The sequence below is a fragment of the Mesocricetus auratus genome, unplaced genomic scaffold, assembly GCF_017639785.1.
Source record: "Mesocricetus auratus isolate SY011 unplaced genomic scaffold, BCM_Maur_2.0 Super-Scaffold_100007, whole genome shotgun sequence".
In the NCBI taxonomy this organism is placed as follows: Eukaryota; Metazoa; Chordata; class Mammalia; order Rodentia; family Cricetidae; genus Mesocricetus; species Mesocricetus auratus.
The window spans coordinates 93,705,998-93,730,850 of record NW_024429191.1 but is presented as its reverse complement, the minus strand read 5'-3'; the positions used below and the strand labels follow the sequence as shown (position 1 = coordinate 93,730,850).

At 55.3% G+C, this 24,853-nt stretch overlaps 1 protein-coding gene across 3 annotated transcripts; it reads left to right on the top strand.

The window, feature by feature from the left end:
• Positions 1 to 593: 593 nt before the first annotated feature.
• On the top strand, positions 594 to 24,484 carry Mxra7 (matrix remodeling associated 7). 3 transcript variants are annotated; one of them, XR_005878535.1, is made up of 5 exons: positions 594 to 929; positions 12,336 to 12,399; positions 16,399 to 16,492; positions 17,811 to 17,900; positions 20,808 to 22,106. XR_005878535.1 is itself a non-coding variant. In XM_040750098.1 (5 exons), the coding sequence occupies exons 1-4, from the start codon at positions 609 to 611 to the stop codon at positions 17,842 to 17,844; spliced, it is 513 nt and encodes a 170-aa protein (XP_040606032.1). In that variant the 5' UTR covers positions 594 to 608; the 3' UTR covers positions 17,845 to 17,892; positions 20,808 to 22,106. The 3 variants fall into 3 exon arrangements, 2 of the variants coding, with proteins under 2 accessions (XP_040606032.1, XP_005069932.2); XM_040750098.1 differs by having other exon boundaries at positions 17,811 to 17,892; XM_005069875.4 differs by lacking the exons at positions 17,811 to 17,900; positions 20,808 to 22,106 and adding an exon at positions 24,253 to 24,484.
• Positions 24,485 to 24,853: the final 369 nt, after the last annotated feature.

The window sequence follows — 24,853 nt, the reverse complement described above, 5'->3', positions numbered from 1 at the left end:
GGGTCTCATATGCAACCCTGGCTGACCTGGAACTTGCTATGTAGACCAGACTGTATTTGAACTCACAGAGGGCCGTCTGCCTTCTTCTGGAGTGCTGGGATCTCAGATCAAGGGCGAAAGCAACCACGTCCCAATTTGATTTTCCTTTTATGGCAATTAGTGTTCAGTTTCCGTGAACCTCCTCGGACTTGCCTCCGCGCATCTCTTCCATAGCGCCCAGATCACCAATGCTCTAAGATGAGCATTTTTGTGTGTGATGTGTGTTGTTTTGAGAGGGAATCTTCTATGGCCCAGAACTCATTGTAACTGAGGACGGCCTTGAACTTCTGATCCTCCTGCTCCCGTTCACTTTTCAAGTGCTGGGATCACAAGTCTGCACCACCATCTTTAAGATAAACCTCTGTACAGGGCTGAAATGAAGCCAAGCTAAAGACAATGAACAATGAGCCCTTCACCCCATCCAGCAAGCCCGAGCTGAGTCGGTGCCCCAGAGCATCAGCCAGCGAGGGGTGGGTTTTCCAGCGCCTCCCAAGGTCCCGGACTCGGAGTCACCCTGAGGGCGCGAGGGGGCGTGGTTCTAGCGGGACTCCGCCCCGGGGCGTGGCCCGATGGCGGGGCGCGGCGGGCTCCCTCGGGGTCCCGGCGGGCGGGCACTCGGCGGCCGCGGCGCGATGGAGGCGCCGGCCGAACTGCTGGCTGCGTTGCCGGCGCTGGCCACGGCGTTGGCACTGCTGCTCGCCTGGCTGCTGCTGCGGCGTGGGCCGGCCCCGGAATGCGCGTCCCCGACCGAGGCCCCCGGGGCTCCCGCGCCGCCTGAGCCTCCCGAGCCCTGCGCCCCGGAGCCCGCACCCGCGGGGCCGCGCCAGCCCGAGGGCAAGGCGGAGCTGGGGGAACCCGCGGCAGAGGAGCCTGCGGACGAGGGGAGGCAGGTAGGCACCCGGGTCCCCGTGGGGGTCCCTGGTAGGACACCCACGAGCCTGCCGGCCGAACCTCCCCAGGAAGGGCCGACCAGCGGCCGGCAGGAAAGGAGGGTTCCTGCGGCCAGGACGCTCCATCCTCCCCCAAAGTGGATCTGTCCTCCCTCCCGCCCTCCCTCCCCGCTCTGGCGTTCCCGGGCCTCTCACGGCCGTTGACATTCTGCTCTGCACCCTCCTCTCCTCCCGCCTTTGCCCTCCCGTGCCCGAATCCACCGACATGCACCCCACTTCCCAAAGGCCTGAATTGGAGTTAGCTTAGTCTTGACAACACAGCGAGTGCTTTGGGATGGGACGTGCGAGAAAGGAAGTTGCCTGTCTTTTAGGTCAACTTGAAATCCAGATTCCAGAGTCAGTGTGGGTGTCGCATGAGGCTGGGAGGGCTGGACTGAAAGGAAAAGCCTTTGCTGGGACCGTGTCATCGTCGTCCTCAGGATGCTTGTAGGCTTTGACGCCCCCAATCCCCATCCCTGGGTTGCAGATGAGCCCCGGCTTGCCTGGAATGAAAGGTGCAAGAAGCGGCCCGCCCCCCCGCGCCCCCACACCCCCCCCACCGCCCCCACCTCCCCGGAACCGGCCATCAGCTGGCCAGGCCTTCTTCAGGGTACCCCTCTTTCTCTGGTGCACTGTGGATTGCACCCTGGCTTGCCCAAGGTTACTGGGATTTCACAGAGCCAGGGCCACGCCACCCGTTCCGGTCTCTGGTCAGTTTGAACACTTTGTTCTTCAACCTGAGCCTTCGTCCCGAAGGACAGTGGAAGCCGTGGGCATTGCTGCCTTGGTGTGTGGCCAGCGTATCTGCGGGACCTCCTCTGTCGCTTGATGGACACAGTGGTTTCCACGGGACTGAAGCTCTGGGAACAGAAGAGGCGGCAGTCAGACTGGGCCCAGGCCCTTTCTCTTTGCTGAGTCTGCCAGACCCCTGGTAGCGGCTCTTTGCTTGACAAGTAGGTGACTAATTGTGTCATTAGAGTGGCTGTGAGGAGAGCTATTGTGTTCAACCCCGGGAGAATGGAATGCTCTCCGACCTGGGGGTTCCTCTCAGACCATCACAGACCCTCTCCACCAGCCCTGTTTCAAAATGCTCCCCTCAGCTCAGCATCAGATTCTGTCTAGACCAAAGTTAGGCACAGCCCCATCGCGATCCTTTGAAGTAGGCGATTTCTTGAGGAACTCTCTATGAGGCTTTTTGAGACACTCGTCCTGTAATGGGGTTATAGTTATAACTATAGTTATAGTTATACTATGCCTTCATTAATTAACCCAAGTGGGCATTTTGGATTTTTCTGGTTTTGGTTGGTTGGTGAGGTGGATTCTTGACTTGCAGCCTGGGCTGACCTGGAGTCCACCATGTACACAAGGCTGACCTCAGCTTCCCAAAGCCTGGTGAGAGACAGAGGAGGAATATCTCTCTGGGTTCAAATCCAGCCTAGCCTACATAATGAACCCCCCCCCATCCCATTCCAAAAGAAACAACAAAATGGAATCCCAGGAGCACAGGCGCACACATCACCATGCCCAGGCTTTGGAGGACAAGCTGCCCTGAGGGAACCCGCTCAACAGTAAGGCAGTTTCCTCATGTGGAGATCAGGCCCGATACCTGTGAGCATGGGGACAGACCAGCCCCCTGAACTGCTGCCTGAAGTGCCCGGTGGGCAGAGTCCCACGTGAGAGACACAGGTGCGTTTGGGAGCCCGTCCCTTCCACACTTCACAAGTGTGGGCTTCAGTGCTGGAAGGAGTTGCTTAGAAGTTGTCTCGAAATGGACTCAGGCGTCTCCAAGTGTTTCCAGCCCCTTCTTCTGATCACGCTGCCAGGGGTGGAGATACGCCCCTATATAACTCGGGGTTGGGATGATGTCCTCAGTGGAGGCCCCCTACACGGTCCCTAGGTGAAAGGCAGCAGCCAGGGATCAGGGCCCACCCCACCTGCTGTTGGACAGGAGCCACGGCCCATGAGAGGCTTAGCTTGACTCCCCACCTCATCCCCTCTTCATTTTCCATTAACTACCTCCCTCCTAATCCGGTCTGCTCCCTTCCCAGCGAGGCCTGGGCAGTCTGGCAGCTGCAGGCTCTGACTCACAAAGCTGATTACTGAAAAGGAGCCCAGGGAGGCGGCCGGCCTTCAGCTGCTGCTGGAGATCACTTGGGCAGCCCCCCCCCTCGCAGACTGGGTGCCTTCAAGGCCAGGAACCGGGTAGTGGGAGGAGACAGTTGTGGACCAAGGCCTGAGCGGAGGAGACTCAAGAAGCAGGGGTGAGGCCAGCCAACCTGAGGTCCGGAGGCCCGGCCTTCCCACTCCCCAGCAGGACTCGTATTATGAGGATGTGTTTTCATCTCTCTCGTGGGGATTACTTGGGGCTGGCAGGGCAGGAAGCCTGGTGGGCACACTTAGTTCCCGCAGAGAACTGTGAGGTAACAGTGTCTGGACAAAAGTTGTTCCTTCGTAAACCGGGAGCAGTGCTGTGTGTGCTGGGGTGTTAGGATGGCCAGCAAGGATGCTGTACAGGAAGAGTCCCGGAGAGGCCACGACATAGGGTCGTCCCTGGGGCTAGACGTTTAGTCTGTGCCAGTCAGACCTCCTGTCACGTGGGTTCTAGTCCTACTCAAAAAAACGAAATCTGGTACCCTGTATACTTGGGAGACTTAAGACTCGCTTGAGTCCAGGGTCAGAGGCCAGCTAGGGCAGCATAGCAAGACACCCTCAGACGAGAAGGAACACCACAGTAGGGGCTTTAAAAAATAACCCATTTAGGCCGGGCGGTGGTGGCGCACGCCTTTAATCCCAGCACTCGGGAGGCAGAGGCAGGCGGATCTCTGTGAGTTCGAGGTCAGCCTGGACTGACAGCCTCCAAAACAATACAGAGAAACCCTGTCTTGTAAAACCAAAAAAAAAAAAAAAGACCCATTTATTTATTTTGTTTTATGTGTATGAATATTTGCAGGCCTGCTCGCATGCATGCACACTGGCCTAGAGGCCAGAAGAGGGCGTCTGGTTCCCCTGGAACTGGAGTTAACAGAGGGTTGTGAGCAGCCTTGTGGGTTCTACCCGACAGAACCCAGCTCCTCTGCAAGAGCAGCAGGCGCTCTTTTTTTTTTTTTTTTTTTTTTTTTTTTGGTTTTTACGAGACAGGGTTTCTCTGTATTGTTTTGGAGGCTGTTGGTCCAGCCCGGCCTCGAACTCACAGAGATCCGCCTGCCTCTGCCTCCCGAGTGCTGGGATTAAAGGCGTGCACCACCACCGCCCGGCAGAGCAGCAGGCTCTCTTAACTGCTGAGCCAGCTCTCCAGCCCATGGTAGGGACTATTTTGCATATGGTGCTTGGAGTGGAACCCAAGGCTTAGGGCATGCAAAGCAAGCCCTGCGCTGTCCAGTTACATCTCCAACGCTGAGGCATTTGTAAGTGTTGTTTCGGGGCTGGATTTTTCTTTCTGTGTGAGTATTGACTTTAAGTTTATATGGAAAAATGTCTTTGAAGGCCAGAGGTGTCCCCAGTGGTAAGGCATTTGCGTGGTTTAGGTGAGATCATGGGTTAGACCGCTAGCACTTAAAAAGGAGAGGCCTGCAGGTAGGGCGATGTATGCTAAAATCTTTTATTGCTAATCCACTCTTTTTTATTCCGTGCGTGAGCTCATGCCAGCACCAGGCTAGTCTCGCCAAGCCAGCTGCCAGGCCTCTTGCTGCGTTGAGACGAGGCTTCGTATAGATTCAGGGTGTCTTGAACTCACTAAGTAGCCAAATATGACTTTGAAAATTTTTTTTGTTTTTGAGACAGGGTTTCTCTCTGTAGCCCTGGCTGTCCTGGAACTCACTCTGTGGACCAGGCTGGCCTTGAACTCATGGAGGTCCACCCGGTCTCTGCCTCCCCGGTGTTGGGGTTAAAGGCGTGCGCTGCCACCAACGCCCTGGAGGCCTTGAACTCTTGGTTTCCCACTTCTGCCTCCTGAATGTTGGTTGGGACTGACAGACGTGGACCACCACATACACTATAGCAAGTAGTGTGTTTTTAGAAATTGTTTTCGTATGTGAGTGTTTTGCCTGTGTTGCGTGTGTACCGTAGAAGTCAAAGAGGACGTCAGGAACTGGAGTTACAGAGGGCTGCGAGCCACCGTGTGGGTGCCGGGAATAGAACCTGGGTCCTCTGGAAGAGCACCAAATGCTCTTTACCACTGAGCCGTCTCTCCAGCCTAGAAGTTATCTTCTTAAATTGGGTTTTAAGTGCACGCGCCTGAATGGGCCATGTGGATGCAAGGGGCCTGTAGAGGTCAAAAGAGGGGTCAAACTGCCACGTGTGTACTGAGGGTTGAGCCTGGGTCCTCTGGAAGAGTGGTTAGCGCTGCTAACTGCTGAATTGTCTCTCCAGCCCCCATAGAAATTGCAGGCATGTGTCACCATACCCTAAGCATCTTACCCTTCGGTTGTGGGCAGAGGCTGCAGAAGTGGGCCAGCAGCAGGGCTCAGTGAGTGAAGGTGTGTGCCACCTACCCTGGCAACCTAGGCTGGATCTGCAGGGCCACATGACAGAAGGAGAGAACCGACTCCCACAAGTTGTCCTCTGACCTCCACTTGTGTGATATTGTGGCCACACACACACACACACACACACACACACACACACACATGCATGCACACACATGCACATACACTCTAAAACAAAACAAAACAAAACCCCAAAAAAACCAAAAAGCAAAAGACAATTTGCCAGGCAGTGGTGGCACACTCCTTTAATCCCAGCAGTCAGGAGGCAGAGGCAAACGGATCTGAGTTTGAGGCCAGCCTGGTCTACAGAGTGAGTTCCAGGACAGCCAGGGTTACACAGAGAAACCCCATCTGGAACTCCCCCCCCATAATAATACCATTTTTTATATTTTAAATTATATTTTATATGTATGAGTATTTTGCCTGAATGCATGTTTGTACACCATGTGTGTGCCTGGTGCCCTCAGAGGTCAGAAAAGGACATTGGATCCCTGGAACTGGAGTTAAGGATAGGTTATGAGCCACCATGTAGATACAGAGAACTGAACCCTGGTCCTCTGGAAAAGCAGTCAGTGGTCTTAACCTCAGAGTCATCTCTCCAGCCCCTAAAATCTTCTTAATTACACACACACACACTGCTGAACCCCCAAACCATGGGTAAGGGAATTTCTGGAATAGTTTCTCTCCTGCGTAGGTTCTTATTTTTTTGAGGACTCAACGTCTGGAGATAAGTCTCTAGATGTGCAAGTACCTACTCCGCCAGCAGTATCGGCTGCCGGTCTGCAGCAAGTCTCACTCTGGGCCAAAACGCCCACAACTCCCACTCCTAGGGAGTCTGAAGCTGCCTTCTCCACTGGCCAAAGCCTTAAAGAGATTTTAAAAGCTGTCCACCTACCATGTGTGTGCGTGTGCATGTGTGTACGCACGCGCGTGTGCACGTGCCTGCTGGGATGGAACTGGAACGGGATCAGCGAGTGCTCTAACCGTACTTACGAGTGACAGCGCAGCCCAACCCTCGGGTGTGTTCAGTTTAAACTGACTGTCCTCAATGAGTGACTGCGTTCCTCAACCCTCTCCATTCCGACCTCATCGATCCCTTCTTCATTTCCTTCTCTTCCTGTTTTGAAATGTGGCAGAGGGGCTTCAGCCCAACATTTCCCCTGGGGGTGGGGAAAGTGCAGACTGTTGCCCACAGGGCTTTCGTGTGTTTGTCTCATTCTGGTTTTATGAAGCCTTGGAATCCTCTAGACCCTCCCATGGGAGCACTGCCCAAAACTGTTAGTCTGATGGGATTGAGTCCTGCCCCGCTCATTTGAGTGACTTTGCTCCAGGCTGGAGAGTGTACCCTTGACGGGACTGTGCTTAGAGCCTGGGATGGTGGTTTTGGACTGGATGTCTGGACAGGATGCAGTTGGGGTGTGTGTGAGGGCTAGCGAAAAGAACAAGGGGTCAGTCTATCTCTGTCAGTCTGTCCCCAACACACACACGCGCGCGCACACACACACACACACACTCTGTCTCTCTCTCTCTCTCTCTCTCTCTCTCTCTCTCTCTCTCTCTCTCTCTCTTTCCTCCGGCTCCACTCGCTGCCTTCCCTACACCATGAGCTAGCCCCTTGCCCAGTGTGTGCTTGTGTATACGTGTGTATGAGTGTGTGCTCATGCTTGGGGTTTCTCTCTCCCCTCCCCCTCTCCCTAGTGGAAGGCTTCTGGTGTATAATATCAACCAAAGGGCTTGTGGGCCGGCTCCACCGTTGCTGCCTTCTAGAACACACAGCCACCGTTGTCCTGATGATAGTGGAGGACACCAGAAGCATTCACAAAGGCCTCTCCATCTCCTGCGGACACCCGCTCTCCTCTGCTGTCTGCCCTCTTCCCTAGATTTTTTCCTCTCCTCCCCACACTGCTTAGGCCTGAAGTCCAGGCCTGTCTTGGTCTCCTCTTTTCTCTCCACCCCTCTTGCCTGTCTCCCAGAGCCTCCTCGTGAGGGAGCAGCTCCCCTGCAGTCTTGCTGGCCGCCGTTCCGCGCTGTGTTCTTGCAGGCTGTCTGATAGCCTTTCCGGGCTCCTGCTGCCCGCGTGCCCTAGGCTGCCCAGCTCCATCGGCTCCCAGTTTGCCTTCCAGTAACCCAGAAGCAACATCCCAGCTTCCTTGCTTGGAGCTCTCCGCAGCTTCTGCTGCAGCGGGGTAGACGGCAGCCTCTAAGGTTGCTGGCCATTGATCACAATGTTCACTGCCCCCCCCCCCCCACCCAGGTGTCTTCCTTGTGCTCGGGTCCGTGTCTAGACGCCCGTGTCGACTGACTGCCTGGCATGCCCAGCCTGCATCTTTGTGCAAGCCCTGTGCACATCCTGTCTCCATGCCCTTGACCATGTTAGCAGATGTCAGTCACCCTCCTCTCTGCTCTCTCGCCCCCCCCGCATCATCCTATTTGGCTCTCCCCGGAGCACTTAGCCAGCATGAGGTCATCTTTTGTTTTTGAGCACATTGTCTGTGCAGAGGAATGTCTGCACGCACGCAAGGATGAGACCAGGCCCTCACCCACCCCACGTTCACCACCCCCTCCCCACTCCTACCACAGGTCCACCAGACAGCAGGCGCCTGGACGGTCTTTTTCAGTAAGGAACCATGTGAAACCCACGAAAGTCCAAACAAAGCTTGCTGCTGGCTGGCTCTCTGCCTAAGGCAGGCTCAGCTGTCTCTGCTCCCTGCTCGCTAGCTCCCCACGGCAGGGAGCCCTGTCTTCTGCTCCCCAGAGCTGGACTGCTCTGTAAGGGAGTGAGCTCCCCAGGGCAAGAAGTGTTCAGACAGAAAGTGGCACTTTTTACGGTGGGTCTCTCCATCTTTGGCCTGACACAGAGCTCAGTGCACAGAGACAAAGAGAGCTGCCCCGCGTAGGCGTCCTGCAGATCCGGGCACCGAAACAGCTATGAGCTGTCAGGCCCTGTGACCCGGGAGACCTGGTCAGACAGAGGGAGTCAAGACACCCATGAGTGAGCCTGGCAGTGGCGGCACACGCCTTTAATCCCAGCACTCGGGAGGCGGAGGCAGGCGGATCTCTGTGAGTTTGAGACCAGCCTGGTCTACAGAGTGAGTTCCAGGACAGCCTCCAAAGCCACAGAGAAACCCTGTCTCAAAAAACAAAACAAAAACAACAACAACAAAAAGAGACCCATGAGTGAGTGACAACGGACAGATCACAAGCCCTAACCACTGGTACACCCAGCCCGTGCCACATGGGGGGCAGAGGCAGGACTGGAAGTGTGGTGTCATTCTCAGCAAGTTCAAGGCCAGCCTGGGCTATGAGACTGTGTCTCAAAAAACAAACAAAACGACTGGAGATTGTGGGGGCTGGAGAGATGATTCAGAGCGCTGGCTGCTCTCCCAGATTCGATTCCCAGCATCTGCATGGCCGCTCACAGCTGTCGGTAACTCTTGTTGGGGGGGGATCCAATGTTCTCTTCTGACCTCGGTAGCACCTGGTATGCACATGGTACCGGACCAGACATACACACAGGCAGTAGGATCCAGGACAGAAGCATCTCCTGGGGCAGCAGATGGGTGTACACACACACACACACACACACACACACACACACACACACACACACACACACACACACACGCTTTGTCTTCCTCTAATCATTCAGAAGCCTGCCTGACCCTTCCTCTGCAGTGCTATCTGCCTGGGTCCTTGGGGATGCTCGTTGGAGGAGACGTTCCGTCTCTTGCCACCCCTGGAAGAAGCTAACACTGGAAAATTAACCCACACGCAGTTAAAACAGAGTATCCATTCAGTTCCACTGAGCTGAGACCCAGTGGGGTGATTGGCTGTTGCTTTGTTTTGTTTAGAAAGCAGGCAGACTTATTTAGCGCACTGCAGAGAGCAGCAGACAGGGCAACGGCGGCAGCAGAACCGCCTGTGAGGTGATTGGCTTTGAGCCTCAGCCAGTCCTGCTGGGGGACCAGCCAGGATGACATCAGCCTGTGTTACAGTGTCTAGTTTTCATGAGGTTGGTTTGCTGTCGCCGGAAGCCTTCTGTAGGGGTTTGCCAGGGCCACTGCAGTAAAACGCCATGGGCCAGGGGCTTAAACAACAGCAGTTTATTTTCTCTGAGGTCAAAGGTTCAAAAGCAAGGGGTTGGCAGGGTGCATTTCTTCTGGAGCTTCTCTTCTTGGTGTGATCTTCTGTGAGTACCAGTGTCTCTTTATGCTTGGGTTCTCTCTGATAAGGATAGAGGGCTTAGATTGAGATCCATTCCAGGGGCTAGGGAGGTGGTGCTTGCTGCCCATGCGTGAGAACCTGAGTTCGAATCCCTAGAGTCCATGTAAAAGCAACACGTGTGCTCATACACCTGTAACTCCAGCACTGAGGAGTCAAAGACAAAAGGACTGTTGGGTTATCATGGCTGCCAGCCAAGCTCCAGGTTCAGTGAGAGACCCTGTCAGATCCGAAGGGAACAAGATAGAGACTGCTAGAGCAGGCCACCTGGCATCCTTCTCTGGCGTGTAGACACACGCACACACATGCATGCACACATGCACACACATGCATGCCCACACACACACACCTGGCATCCTTCTCTGGCGTGTAGACACACGCACACACATGCATGCACACATGCACACACATGCATGCACACACACACACCTGGCATCCTTCTCTGGCGTGTAGACACACGCACACACATGCATGCACACATGCACACACATGCATGCACACACACACACACACCTGGCATCCTTCTCTGGCGTGTAGACACACGCACACACATGCATGCACACATGCATGCACACATGCACACACATGCATGCACACCTGGCATCCTTCTCTGGCGTGTAGACACACGCACACACATGCATGCACACACACACACACCTGACATCCTTCTCTGGCCTGTAGACACATGCACACGCGTGTATGCACACACACACACACCTGGCATCCTTCTCTGGCATGTAGACACACGCACACACATGCATGCACACACACACACACCTGGCATCCTTCTCTGGCGTGTAGACACACGCACACACATGCATGCACACACACACACACCTGGCATCCTTCTCTGGCGTGTAGACACACGCACACACATGCATGCACACATGCATGCACACATGCACACACATGCATGCACACACACACACACACACCTGGCATCCTTCTCTGGCCTGTAGACACGCACGCACACACGTACGCTGGGGACCCTATCCTGAAGGCCTTATTTTATTTTTGAGGCAGAGTCTTGCTATATAACCATGGCTGGCTTGGAACTCACCATGGAGACCAGGCTGGCCTCAGACTGGCAGAGATCCTCCTGCTTCTGCCTCGTAGGTGTGGGGATTAAAGGCGTGCGCCACCAAGCCCAGCTCCACCTTATCTTTCGAGACAGGATCTCTCACTGACTCCAGAGTTCACTAGTTGTGTAGGCTGACTAGCTGGTAAGTTCCGAGCGTCTGCCTGTCTCCCCCCCCCCCCACCCCAGTGCCGGAGTTACCGACATGCACAGCTCTGCACTCTGCCCAGTGACCTAGCCCCCCCCCAATAAATTCTTTTGATTCTTTCTCATAGGCAGTGTGTGCAGACACCTCCTCTGCATGCCCTGTGGTGACTTTGGACTGGTTGACATTTTGGAGATCATGTGAGCCGAGTGTATTTAGCCAAGAGGTTCTTAACTCCCCATCAGCCTCTAGCACTGTTGTAGAAAAGTCCTAGATAAATGTTTCTAGTCTAGACAACAGATTCTTCAGAGTGAGTCCTCTGTGACTCCTTTTTTGACCTGCTCACCTCCCTTAGCTACAAAGATACTTTGCTTTGCAAAACTGGGGTGGTGTCTGGTCCGTCAGGACACAGCCTTGGCTGTGATGGGGCAGTACGGCTTCTACATAGCTAGCCCTGACCCTGTAAGCTCTGCTACGTGGTAGGCACTGGCCCTATATCCTGAGGAGCTCAAGGCCCCAGACTTGGCCGCTTGTGACCCACCGACCACCTTGGGGTTTGTGAAAACTGTATTCCCAGGCTCAGCGTGCTGTTCTGCTGGGACGCCTCCTTCTGCTGAGACTGACTGCTTCTTGGGGTATTTTGGGCAGCCCAGACTCACATCACTGTTTGTCTCCACTGCAGGCTCTACCCATGCCCTCCTCCTCCTCAAACCGGAAGTTTCCACACTGGCCGGCTAGGCTTCCACACTGCAGCTCCTTGGGCCTCTCATTCCCTCCCCACACCCTCCAGGCCCACACAGTTGCCCGATCACATGTCTCTCTCATCCTCAAACATTCCTGAAGTTGAAGTCACTCCTTCCTTCCCTCCCTCAAGGCCATCCCGGGACAGGACGGAATGCCATGCCTCTCCCAGCCCTCTGTTTATCGAATCCATGTGTGGGAGAGACCAGGCTAAAGGTGTGGAGCTCCAATTTTGGGTAAATGATCACTGAGCTGACTGAAGACAGACAATAACGTTAGAAGCCGCCAGAAGGCTGCTATCTTGGAATAGCTGGGCTGTTGAGCTGACCTACGCCCTAGGCAGTACAGCCAGCCAGTTTTCTCTGTGTCTCTTACTAAGGTGAGGGTGGGTGTTCCAGGCCACTTACTGAAATACCCGGGCAGAGAATGGCCCAAGTTGAGGGCTTGTGGTACGCAGGGTCCTCTATCGCCTCTTCCTCCTCGTCCTTGGCTTTGCCCTGGCACCGCAGGTTCCTCCACGGCTGCTGGACACGCTCACACTGGACCTTGGAGGTGTGTCCCCCACTCCACTCTCTCCCCACTCACCCTCCGCTTCCCCGGCTTAGGAGGTGGTCCCTCTGGAGCCCACACCTCACTTTCCTGAGAGGACAGCGGGGCTCAGCCAGCTACACAGCACTGACCCCGCCATTGTCTTGCAGGATGAAGAGCAAGACTCAGACAGTGAGACGGGGCCGCCCACTGAAGAGCCCGAGGAAGAGGATGGTGAGCAGCACCCTCCCCCACGAGGCTGCAGACGTTGGCTCTCCCTGGGCCACTCTGGGGGCAGTGGGGTCTGAGACTTGAGGGACCACGGGGGAGCGAGAGGGGCTGTGGGGTGATCAGGTCAGAGACCACTCATCCCTGGCCTCCCTGCATACATTCCTTCACTTTGGTCCTTGCTTTCCTGTCTGTAAAGCAAGTGCCATTGGGGGCAGGAGGCCTCCTTTCAGAGCTAAACTCTCCCTGGCTGTCTCTTCTCCCCCTCCCAGCCACGCCTGTCTTCCTGTTGGCTCTCTCTGGTGCATTTTGTGGGGAGGCCTCCTCGGAGATGGGGCTGCTTCTCCTGAGCCCTGGGTGGTTCAGATAGGAGGGAGGGGAGGGAGGGAGAGGAGGGAGAGACAGGAGGGAGGGAGTCACAGGAACATATATAACCAAGAGGCCTGTGTATCCTAGACAAACAGACAGACTGGCTAATCTGTCACATTTTATTTCTTTCAAAAAAACTGGAAAAAGCAAAACAAAATGTTACTATTTATTGGACCAGTGTAGCGAGCACACAGAGACCTTTCTTCCTTCCTTCCTTCTTTCCTTCCTTCCTTCCTTCCTTCCTTCCTTCCTTCCTTCCTTCCTTCCTTCCTTTCTTTCTTTCTTTCAAAGCAAGACCAAGTGAAGCTTTAAGTCAGCTGCCAGCAGGGGCCATAGGAAACAGGGGTTCAGGGATGTGATAACTGGGGCTCCTGCAGGTGTTAGCAGATGAGGCTCAGAGATGTTCCCAGGCCCTCCAGAGAGCCGGCAGAGCTGCGGGTTTCTACTGGTATAGCCTCTGAGGGTGCCCAGGCACAGGCAGTGGAGATGTCAACCCCTGGCCAGCCAGGCCCATGCTCTCCACCCCTAGATCATAGAGTTAGGAGCTACCAGCGACTGTGGCCCGAGAGACCGTCCCTGTCCCTGTTGGTGTGGGTATCAAGGTCCTATTAGTGACTTGAGCATGAAGAAGGGAGGTTGGAGTGAGTCTGGAGGCCCCTGTGTGTAAACAAAGTGAGAGATCTACAGGCTACCGTTTCTAACTCGGCTGACATCCGCAAGCCCTGTACCCACCCCAATGCCAGCTCCTGAGTTTGCCCTTTCTCTTCTGAGGCACTGTCCCTGGACAGCCCCCAGTCTTCATGGCCTGCCACTATAACCAGGCAGAGGGAGGAAGGTCTCAGCTGTCAGAAGGAGGCAAGCTCCCCCTCCCCCTCCCCCCACGCTATCTGCTCTGCAGTAAGCAGCTCAGCCTCCCAGGCTAATTGATTAGTGTCGCTAAAATGACTTCCCCAAGCGACTCATAGATTCATGATGCCTGGAAGAGGAAGCCCCCACCCTGTACACACTCCCCGGGGACTCTCATACCCAGCCCTCCTGCTCTAACAAAATTGGATTGGCCCACCCCGTGTGATTAAGTTAAAGCCTGTGTCAGCCGGCTGCCCTGGCGGGCTGGAAGAGCATCAAGCTAATAAGACTTGCCCCATAAACCAGAGCCCAGACGTGCATCAAGCTGGCAGAACTTTTCATGCTTATTTTTCTAAAACAGCAACGCGGCGGCCCAGGCGTTGAGGTTCATCGGTCTTGTCGGTTCTTCTGGGTTCACCCTGAGGGTTGCTTGTAAGCTCAGGCTACAGCTGTTGTCCCTGGCATGCAGGATATTTGGGGCTTCGGATAACAAAGACCCTGCCCTTTTGCTCCTCAGTATGAATGAAAGCTGCCACTCTGCTCCCGGCAGGCAGCAGACCGGAGTTGCTCGGGGAAGCTCCCGATCTCCAGCCTCAACTCTGCACATCCTGGGCTTGCAAAGGTCTTGGTCCCGATGACCCAGATGGAGTGGAGTTTCCATTAGTCTAGCTGGGCAGAGCTTAGCCTGGTGGCGGTGGGGGTTGCAGAGGAGGGAGGGCTTTCTGAGAAGGCAAGGAGGATAGCCCAGTTCTGCCTCAGACCCCCAGGCCCACCCCTTCATCGCAGTCAAGCCAACCCCAACTGTCTCAGATGTCCCCGTCCCCTCACACACAGTCACCTTGCTGTCCTGGACCCTCTGTATAATTGGCCTGAAGCTTGATTTGGACCAGGCTGGCCTGGAACTCAACAGCGGTCTGCCTTCCAAGTGCTGGGACCAAAGATGTATGCCGCCCGCACCTGGCTCCATGGACACTTTTGCAGCCCAGCCCCCTCCCGTCTCAGCCACCCTTGTCTAGGACCAGCTGCTGGTCCGAGGTGTCCTCTGGTCACTGCAGGATCACACCAGCACCTGGAATGGTACGCTCTAAATGCTTGTGGAATGATTTGAGGAGCAAATCAGTCCTCATAAAAGGTGGGGATTTTTTTCCTGAGGAAAGGCCTCGGGTCCTGGGCAGCTGGCTAGTGAGGACCCCAATCCTAAGTGAGGCCTGATGAGGTGATAGCCTGGCCCTTGCAGAATGTGTGGGTTCTGAGATCCTTTCCAGAAACTTCTTCCTCCGAGCCAGGAGAAAATGCTATACCAGTGGCCTTTGCTTCTGGGGCGTGCGTCCACATATCCGATGACGTGAGTGGGGAGCCTGTCCTGCTGTGAGAAGATGTGGGACCTCTCGGAGAGGCAGTAGAAAGTTCTAGAATAGCAACTGGAAGAGGAGATGGCAGTGTGACAGGCTGTCGATGTCCCTCAGGCTTTCTGCCTTCACAGGCATTAGATGGAAGCCAACCAGCCCGCCACCCTCAGCCTCCCCAGACACGGGCTGGATTGAGGGACACTGAGGACCTTGCTTCCAAGCAGATTTTCTCACCAGGAAGCGCCTCTTCTTCATGCTGCCCTGAAGCTCTTGCCTTCCTCTCCTGGGGTACCCCAGCGTCTGTGTTGGCACTGTGTCACATAGGTGCCCTGGCCCTTCTCTCCGTCTCTCTCCGTGCTCTGCTCTGTGCTCCCCGCACCCCCACTCTCTCTCTACCTGCTCTCTCTGCTCTCTCTCTGTCTGTCTGTCTCTCTCTCTCATACACACACACACACACACACACACACACACACACCCCTGCAGATCTGCCCTTTCTAACAGGCCGCAGGCACTGGAGGCCGCTCTCAGGCCCTGGCCGCCTGCCACCAAGCCCGTTCACTGGTGCACCCCATCTCTGCCCCGATGTGTGCGCCTTCAATCGCTGATAACCCCGGGGGAGGGACAGAGAGCCTGAGCCTGGCTGCCCCAAGCCTAGGAGAAGAGAAGGAAGGTCTGAGTCCCTGGGACCCAGTGTGGCGGACCCGTGTGCTCCCTGGGATGTGAACGGCTTTTGCTCTTGGGTATGATCAGCATAAACTGGGGCTGAGGGAGGCCGCTGTGGTGGGAGTTGGCATGGCAGGGGAATCCTTGCAGGCAACAGCGGAATTGTTGGCTCCGAGACAGGCAGACAGCCCTAGGCTGGCTTAAACTGGCCGGGGGAGGGAATGGCATCTGGAAGATGGAGCAGCGCAGGGGACATTTTCTGCCTGGCTCTCTGCGTTCCATCCGACCCCCATTAGAGGCCGAGGCTTAGGAAACCAGAGGATTATGGGATGTGTAGAAAGTATAGGATGGGCCTGTGTTGGGAAAATGACTGAGAGCCTGGCCCCTCCCAATCTGGGGCTGCTCTCGGGTTGGTACAAGGACTGTATGTGGCTTGTTGGGCATCTCTGACAACAGGCTTTCTTTTCTCTGTGTGGCCCTGGCTGTCCTGGAACTCGCTCTGTAGACCAGGCTGGCCTCGAACTCAGAGATCCTCCTGCCTCTGCCTCCCGAGTGCTGGATTAAGAGTGTGAGCCACCACCACCCGGTTTTTGTTTGTTTGCTTTTTGCTGGTCTGTTTCTTTGAAAATGCACAAAGGGAGAGCCGGGATGTAGCTCAGGGAAGAGCGCTTGCCTAGCCTAGCATGGGCAAGGCTCTGAGTTTCATCCCCTGCTCCAGGGGTCGCTATTGAGCCTGGCCACCCGAGCTGTCGATAAACTTGACCCACTGTCCCCACAGGAGCGGCCTTCTCCTTTAAGTACAGCCCTGGGCAGCTGAGGGGAAGCCAGTACAAGAAGATGATGACCAAAGAAGAGTTGGAGGAGGAGCAGAGGTAGGGGGCTTCTGGAACACGCGTGTGAGGGCCAAGCGGAGGTGGGGTGGGGGTGGGCCAGCCCAGCGTGTCCTCTGCCCTGTTGTGTAGGGGTGGGGATGGGTATCCATTCTCGTCCTGGTAATATTCAGCCAGCCTCAATCAAGGGAGGCCGCTCCCCTGGGGCAGGCAGCACAGACGGGAGAGCATGAGAGGAAAGTGGAGTCTGTGTCTCGTGCTCTCTCTGCCCGAAGCCTCCCCAACCTGGAAGAGTGAGAGAGAGAGAGAGAGAGAGAGAGAGAGAGAGAGAGAGAGAGAGAGAGAGAGAGAGAGAGAGAGAGAGAGATGCCAGGAACAGTGATCAGCCTCACTGTGCACTTATGCGTGGAGTCCCTGACAAAACCAATTTGTCACTTGAGGACAGAGCAGGATTCTTGGTGCTCATCCATCTGGCAGCCTCCCCCCTCCCGGCCCCCACCCACTGTGTCTTTCTCTCTCCGCGCAGCTCCGCTCTGCACAGCCCAGGGCAGCTGGATGGCTTCTGGGCTCTGGAATCAGGCCACTCTCCCCTCACCCCCCAGAGTCCCTAGTGTGTCCCCAGGTCTCCCTCAGCGTTTTGTCTGGACTGCATGGGTGGCTGAGGGGGAGCTCTGAAGCAGTAGGGTGGGCCAAGGTGGCCACAGGAGGAGCGGATTTGCCCCAGCCCAGCCGCACCCCCCACGTGCACCTGCTGTCCTGCCTGCCCCCCCCCTCGGCTGTGTGAGGGGAACCCTTGCATTATAGCGAAGTCTCGCTGAGAGCAGCACCATTTTCCAGTCCTGACAGCCAGGGGCTGGTGGGGGGACTAGCCTAGCCCTGATTCTTTTTTTTTTTTTAAGATTTATTTATTTATCTATCACACATACAGTTTTCTGCTTACATGCCAGAAGAGGGCACCAGACTGAATTGTAGATGTCTGGGAGCTACCATGTGGCTGCTGGGAATTGAACTCAGGACCCTGGAAGAGCAGCCGATGCTCTTAGCCTCTGAGCCGCCTCTCCAGTCCCCCTCCCCCCAGCCCTGATTCATATAAGCATCAGCAAGAAGGCCGAGGCAGGATGCGCGGCTAACCCACCCTCTCTGGGCTGCTCCAGGGCCACCAGCTACCCCTCCAGTATCACAACCGCCCTGCTTGCAAGAGCCTGTCTCCCTGCCAAGACGCTGGCTTCACAGGAAGCCTCCTCACCCTGGGTGCAGAGGGAAGTCCGGGCAGGCACAGGCAGGAAGAAGCCCCGAGTCCTCGGACGAGGACGCTGCCTCTTCTCGTGAACCCCCCCCATTTGCCACGTTTGTATTTCAGGATTGAGCTGACCTCTGACCTCACCTCCCTGTAGCGAGTCCTTTAGTCCCGGGGGCCATGAATGTCCTTGCAAACCCTTGTGGTAAGGAGGTTGGTTCCGTAGACTAGCAGTGCTCTCTCACTTCACCCGCTGATGTGTCCCCAACGCCACTGATGTGGTCTAAACCCCCCCCATCTCCATAACCGATTACTGCATTCCGTCCCATCTGAACCTGGCTTGTCTTTCCCATGCACGAGGGAATCCCACAGAAAGAGCCTTGCCCCGGGGGGAAAGGCTCTCAGAGGCCAACTGAAGACCCTGGTAGACCTAAGGGGTCCAGCTGGTTTGGGTGCTAGTGTACTTAAGGGGGAGGACCGTCATCTCTGAGACCTGGGGAGCTGTGGGAATATGCATACATCTTGTGAGGCGGCGGCTAACGTCTCACCTTGAGAGGGAGAGGCCTGTAGTCCCTCCCAAGTTTCAGGGTAGGCAGGGATATTGAGAGCTCTGAAGAAAGCTGGGCCCGCCAGACCCAGGCCTTGGCCGCATGTGGCCCACGCCCTGCTGGTGTGTCAGTAGAGGACAGACACGGTCACTGACGTTCACTAGTCTTTCTGAGGCTGTTCTGGAACTCCAGTGGCAGAGCTGAGGTGTTGTCGCAGGTCCTGTGAGGAGGGTTCAGCCCTGGCTGGAGAGGCGGGAGAGGGCCTGACCCCCCCCCTTCCCCTGCACCACCTGGAATGTTCCTGGAGATGGGGCTTTGGCAGTGTTATGGCCTCATTCTGTCCCCTCAGGGGGAAGCACCGCGGAGGGGCTGTCAGAGTAGGAGAGCAGTTAGGCCTCAGGTCCTTAGGTCTGCCGCTGTCTCTCATGTTCATAGCTAGTGGGTGGCAGCTAGGCCTCCGCTTGGGGACTTCCGCTGCCCCTGCATTCAGAGCCAGAGACCAGGAAACGAAAAGGCAAGGTAGTGGCTGAGGGCCTTTGCCTCCAAGTCGCCAGGGGCCTCCAGGCCACCCACTGATGCTTGGCTGTTTGTAGGCTACAGACTGTGCCAAGGGGCTGCTCCCGGGGTGAGGAAGAAGTCCCTGACTGTGTGCAGGAGGGGCTAGCAGAAGCCCTCACTGTGTGCAGGAGGGGCTAGCGGAAGCCCTCACTGTGTGCAGGAGGGGCTAGCGGAAGTCCTCACTGTGTGCAGGAGGGGCTAGCGGAAGTCCCGGAAGGGCCTGGGTTCATGTTCATTCCCTTACCCTACGCAGCATGCTTCCCGTGGTTCTCACGTGCCTGCCCATCTGACATGTGCTTGCTCCCCCACCCCTGCATGTGGCCCCAGCGGAAGCTGCCCAGGGCCGCCCCTCCCCCCACCTCACCTCTGCTTCATGTGATGCTTGGGGTTGCAGAGGCTGTTCAGTTTGGCTTCACCTTTCTGCCTCTGGGCTTTGGAGAGATGGTAGTTCAAGACGGACCTGGACCTGACTGAATTTGGTGAAACTGCCCCAGGACTGTCCCCTGAGAGACAGCATCAAGTGTAGGGCTGTCAGGATGGCTCAGGGAGCAAAGGAGCCCAGGCATAAAAGCCCGAGTTTGATCCCCGAGACCCATGCGGTGACAGGAGAGAACCAACTCTGGGACTTGTCCCCTGACCTCCACATATGTACGTCGGCAACACATGCTTACTCACACGTCCACGAAAAACAAACAAAAAGTGCAAAGTAATAATAAATAATAATAATGATGATGAAACGCATCCACGGTTGCCATCAAATGAATGACACCATCCTCAGACTGGCAGGGTGCCTGTAAGCTCCGCCCCTACCAGACTGCCTCTGTGTGGTCCTAGGCTGACCACAGGGAGCACCTGTTTTGTCTTGAATGACCCGCTGGGCCACCGTAGCTGAACCTAGAACCCAGCCCTGCATCGGCTCCCAGCTCTGCTCTCCTCAGGCTTGCTCACAGGTCCCTGGGGAGGGCAGTTAGGAAGCTAGAGGTCCCAGGGGGTTCTTCTCTGATCTCGGTTGAGAACTCCTGCCCTCGGATCTGCTCACACAGAACTCTCCCAGCGCCTGGAGAGTGGCTAGGCTGGAGTCCTGGCTGCTGTGCACGCTGACCTTTCTGAGTTCCTCTGAGCGGGCATGCACAGCCCCTCCCCTGCTCCCCACACTGCCTCTGTCCCCACCTCCCTCCGAAGCTTCCCTTGGGGGTGCCGCCTCCCTCGGTGTGACCGGGATCATTGGCTAGCAGGCTTTTGGCACCACCACCCCCTCCCCCAGCAAGAGGCCTTTTCACTCCACTCCGCAAGCTACAAAGCACGGCTTTTCAGGTCCGCAGGGTATCCCACTACTCCAGAGGGAACGTGGGACCCAGCTGGTAGACTAAACTGTGTTGACAGGTCAGGCTGGGCCCTCTCACTAGTGCATACTCGTGGAAATAGATAGAGCCCAAGAGGAGGGCTGCAAACAGCATATTAGGGCCTTAAGGGACGTCCCAGCCCTAACCAGTTCTGGCTCTTCTTGAGTGAATCTGACGGCTGAAAGGATGCATTGACTCCAGCTTCCAGGAGAGGGCGCCAAAGGCACAATATACGATCACTGGTCTTCAGGGAGGTATCCAGGCTTCTGGCCCTTCTGGGGAACCTCCCGGAGAAGGTGCAGTCCTCACCGGAGACACAGACCAGGAAGCAGGAAATTACCCAGGGCAATAGGATGTCACGAGTGTAAGCAACCACACAGCCGAGGACCACAAGCTCACTGCCCAGCTGCTCTTGTTTCTCAGAAGCTGAGAGTGGCCGCCTGGCTGGGGGGTGGGGCGTGGGGATGGGGACTGACCAGTGGAGCCTGTGTCGCTGCGTAAGGTGGGGCTCACACTGCTGGTCTGAGAAAGCAGAAGAGTCTAGCACGGCCTCTGCGATTCCAACCATCACCCTTCTGGTCCCTGCGCCCACTCTCCGTCCTTGTCCTGTGCTGCTTCTAAAGTAAACTGAGTGGGATACATGATCTTTTTCTCCCTATTTCTCTTTACAGAACGGAAGAATAATGAAGGTGTCCTTAGCCTCCTCCTGAAGGCTTTCTTTCCTTTTAACATCTTAAAAGCTTGATTAAAAACAAACAAACAAAAAAGCTGGGCGGTGGTGGCGCACGCCTTTAGTCCCAGTACTAGGGAGGCAGAGGCAGGCGGATCTCTGTGAGTTCGAGGCCAGCCTGGTCTACAGAGCAAGTGCCAGGACAGGCTCCAAAGCCACAGAAAAACCCTGTCTCGAAAAACCAAACAAACAAACAGGAACCCCCCAGGGAGGAGCCCATGCAGCCTTGGGGTGGTTGGGGGAGAGTTTGTCTGCAAATCTGCTGACATGTTGGGGAGGGGGTTGCCAAGACGATGGGCTCGGCCTTGGGCTTTCCTTACCAGCCATGTTTGCCCCCGACACCCTGCTCACACAACCCGCCTGGGCTTTTGTTCTCACGGAAGCCAAATCACCAGATCTGAGAAGAGACAGACAAGTAAGGTGAAGCCCACGAGTGCTGACAAAGATGGTCACACACACCCTAGGGTGCTTTCCTCTTTCTGGCAGGGATGATTCATGCCAGGTACTGGCTTTAATTTGGCCCCCCTTTTTGCCCCCGCCCCCACCCCATCCCTGGAGTCTTGGGTCCAATCGTCTTGGTACTAAGAGGCCTTTTCACTAGTGTTCTTCCAGACCAGCCTCGTCTCCACGTTCGTTTGCAATAGCAGTATTAGCTTCCAGTAGACTTCTGGGTTGTGGGATTGTGTATTTCCTAGGCTTTTCCTAGATGACTTTGAACCTCACCAGATAATCACCCAACAGCCCCAGGTTAGTTTTTCAGAATTTTATATTTGACAGTATTTATACTATATACCAAACAACTCTGAAGTCTTAGACTTGTTGATGAAAACATGTTTTTTTCTTCTAAAGTGCTAAGTTTTTAGAAGACTTTCCATTTAATAGAAAGCTGGAAAAATGTCCAGCATCGACTCCTAAGCCGCGCGTGCCTGGCGGCCTTCTCCCATGCCTAAAAACTTGGGTTCGGGGCTCAGGGCTGAACAGGCAGTATGGCAACTCACACAACTCGATGCCTTTGAACACGGAGCCACGTGACCAACAGAGTCCCACTCACTTGTTCCTGAATAGCAATAGTGAAGTTCCTGTCTAGACTGGGATTTCCTCCTCACAGGGGAGTGAGCTCTGGATACCCTTAGTTAGGCCTGTGTGGAAACATGGTTTTGGGAGCACAAGCCCCTCACGCTCCTGGCGGCTTGGCTCGCTGTGGAAAGCCTGTGTTCCCGCCAATAAAATGTCAAGTAGAGGACCTTGGTTACCGTGTGTTTCTTCAGCTTGCTTTATTAAGACAAAACAGAGATCTCTTTAGAAGCAAACTTTAAACCTCCCCTCATTCTGATGCCTTTGATGTCCCAGCAGAACGCAAAGCCGTATGCAAACCTGATTAAAAACACACAGCCCGGGGCTGGAGAGGTGGGCGTTTGGCTAAGAACGCTTGCTCTTGCAGAGGATCGGGGTTCTGTTCCCAGCACCCAGATGGTGGTTCACAGCCATCCGTAACTAGTTCCCAGGGGTCCAGTTCCCCCTCCTGACCTCTGAGGGCATCAGGCAAACACATACATACATGGAGATGAAACTACTGAACACATTAAAAATAAGTACAAATAAGTAAGTAAATACCACAGCCTTGTGGGTATGGGGTGGTGGTGGTGTACAGCTGTGATCCCAGTACCTGGGGGCAGAATTTACAAAGTGAATTCCAGACTAGCAAAGACTACATAGTGAGACCATCTCAACACACACCCCAGAATCCTAAAAATAATAATAGTAATAAAACTACAATAAATACACAATCATGGCCACCGAAACATTATAAACAGCTCATTAAGAGACGGTGCAAAATGTATTTGACAGTGGTTTCATTCGTGGCTCTTGGTACGCCCCCCCCCTCTTTTCTTCACATAGTGTGGTACAAAGTGCACCCTGCATATCCCCTCTTCCTCTTCCAGCAGGACTGACTGTAGACCTAGTTTGCCCAGACAAAGGAGGGTAGGAATCGGGACATCAGTACTCCAACTTCTAGATGCCAGGGTAGACAGAGAACCGTTTGTTGAGTGGAGGATGTGGGGATGGGAGGGTAGAAATATCATTAAAAGCACAAGACCTAGCCTGGCATGCTGGCACACATCTGCAATCCCAGCCCTCAGGAGGCAGAGGCAGAGGCAGGAGGATCTCTGTGAGTTCGAGACCAGCCTGGTCTACACAGGAACTTTCAGGGCAGCCAGAGCTACACAGTGAGGACTGTATAAAGACAAAAGAAAAGGCATAGCCGGGCGGTGGTGGCGCACGCCTTTAATCCCAGCACTGGGGAGACAGAGGCAGGCGGATCTCTGTGAGTTCGAGACCAGCCTGGTCTATAAGAACGAGTTCCCGGACAGCCACACAGAGAAACCTCTGCATGTGTGCTGGGGGCACACACACTATGAGAACAATTTAAAGGAGTATTTTTTTTTAGTCTCAGAAAAGAAAAAGCATAAGGCCTAACACATCAGGGCTACTTCTCCAGACAGTCCAGTGGCTGACAACTTTGCTGAACCCTTCTCGGTTATGACGGACCTACAGCATAGATAGGTACAGACACGGCCCTGGGGAAGGCTGAGATCCGAGGCTGCGAGTGTGGCTCCAGTTGTCTCTAGGCCCCAGCGCAGTCCTGCGTCCTGGAGAGACAGGAACTACAGAATCAGGGAATCAGCGTAGGGAGATGCAGTGGCCTGCCGCTGACGAGCACAGCGAGCACAGAGCATTGCAGAGGGACAAACAGGACCCCACACTGTTCCTGGCTTCAGCTGTTCAGCTCACCCTTGGTATTTGCTGTGGGAGTCACTCTGCGCTAGTCTGATGGCGTGCCAGAACCTCACAAGCCACAAAGCGGCCACAGAGCCATGTGGTCGGCACCGAGGTCCGCCTGCACCGCCACCCACTTTGTGTCCATGAGGAAGAGGAGCCTCTCTCTCTAGGCAGCGGAGCCCCGGGGGGCCGGATTTCATCCTCCAGCCCCGCATCTGCGCGCGCACCCATTTATTTCCCTTGCTTCTGGCTCATCCCTCTAAACTGAGGCCGCCCCTAACCTCGCGCTTCTCGGCACCTCAAGCCACCTAATGAAAAAACGGGTCTCCTTCTCCTTGCCTCACTGAGGGATGCAAATCAGCTACAGGCCCAAGAGGAAACGGAGACCCGGGACTTCAGGGCCGAGTGTGTTCGTGCAAACCACCTCCTGCATTTTAGGTGGGTCTTACACTGAAAAGCAAAAGTAGTTAGGAAGGAGGGTCTCCACCTGGCCAATGGCACAGGTCCCAATCCCCCACCCACCCCGCCCCGCCCCACCCCACCACCCACCCCACCCCGCCTCCGGTCGGGAGCACCCTTTTCCTCTCGTCCTCTCTTTTCAACAGAGTTCAGAGAGAACAGCTGGCTGCCATCTTCCAGCTCATGAAGGACAACAAAGAGACGTTCGGTGAGATGTCTGACGGTGACATGCAGGAGCAGCTCCGACTCTATGACATGTAGGCTGTCGCCCAGCAAGACCTGACCCAGAAGAGCATCCTGACAACCCCGAGGGACTTGGCCCACCCAGTTGTGGTTCCCAGACAACCTTGTAAAAACAGAGACATGTGCTATATATGAGGATTGGCGCGGCCTCTGCGATTTTTATATCGTGCTCGAGGAATCGGCATTGTTTTCTGGGGGGGGAGATGACCCCTGACCCCTCTGGCTTCAGCTCATTGGTGAGGGTCCAGCTGTGTCATGTTCTCCAGACCCAGGGCAGGTGGTCCAGGAGAGCTGACGAGGGCTTGGTCCTTGGACCCTAAACACACTGTGTAGACGGAATACGAGGTGCTTACAGGGGAGATGGGTGTTATCTAGTAACACTACATTCTTCATTCTGCCCTAGGGGCATTTCTGGAAGTATCTGGGGTGGCAGCATAAGGTGATTAAAAGGCTCAGCTGTTACCCTGGGGTAGAGCAGCAGGCTCAGTTACCTGGGGTAGAGCA

Excerpts from the sequence above, each read along its gene's own strand:
- Mxra7 (XM_005069875.4), top strand. The coding sequence starts at position 609 with ATGGCGGGGCGCGGCGGGCTCCCTCGGGGTCCCGGCGGGCGGGCACTC. Across the intron at positions 930-12,335 it reads CTGCGGACGAGGGGAGGCAG|GATGAAGAGCAAGACTCAGA; the intron begins GTAGGCACCCGG and ends ATTGTCTTGCAG. Across the intron at positions 16,493-24,252 it reads GAGTTGGAGGAGGAGCAGAG|AGTTCAGAGAGAACAGCTGG; the intron begins GTAGGGGGCTTC and ends TCTTTTCAACAG.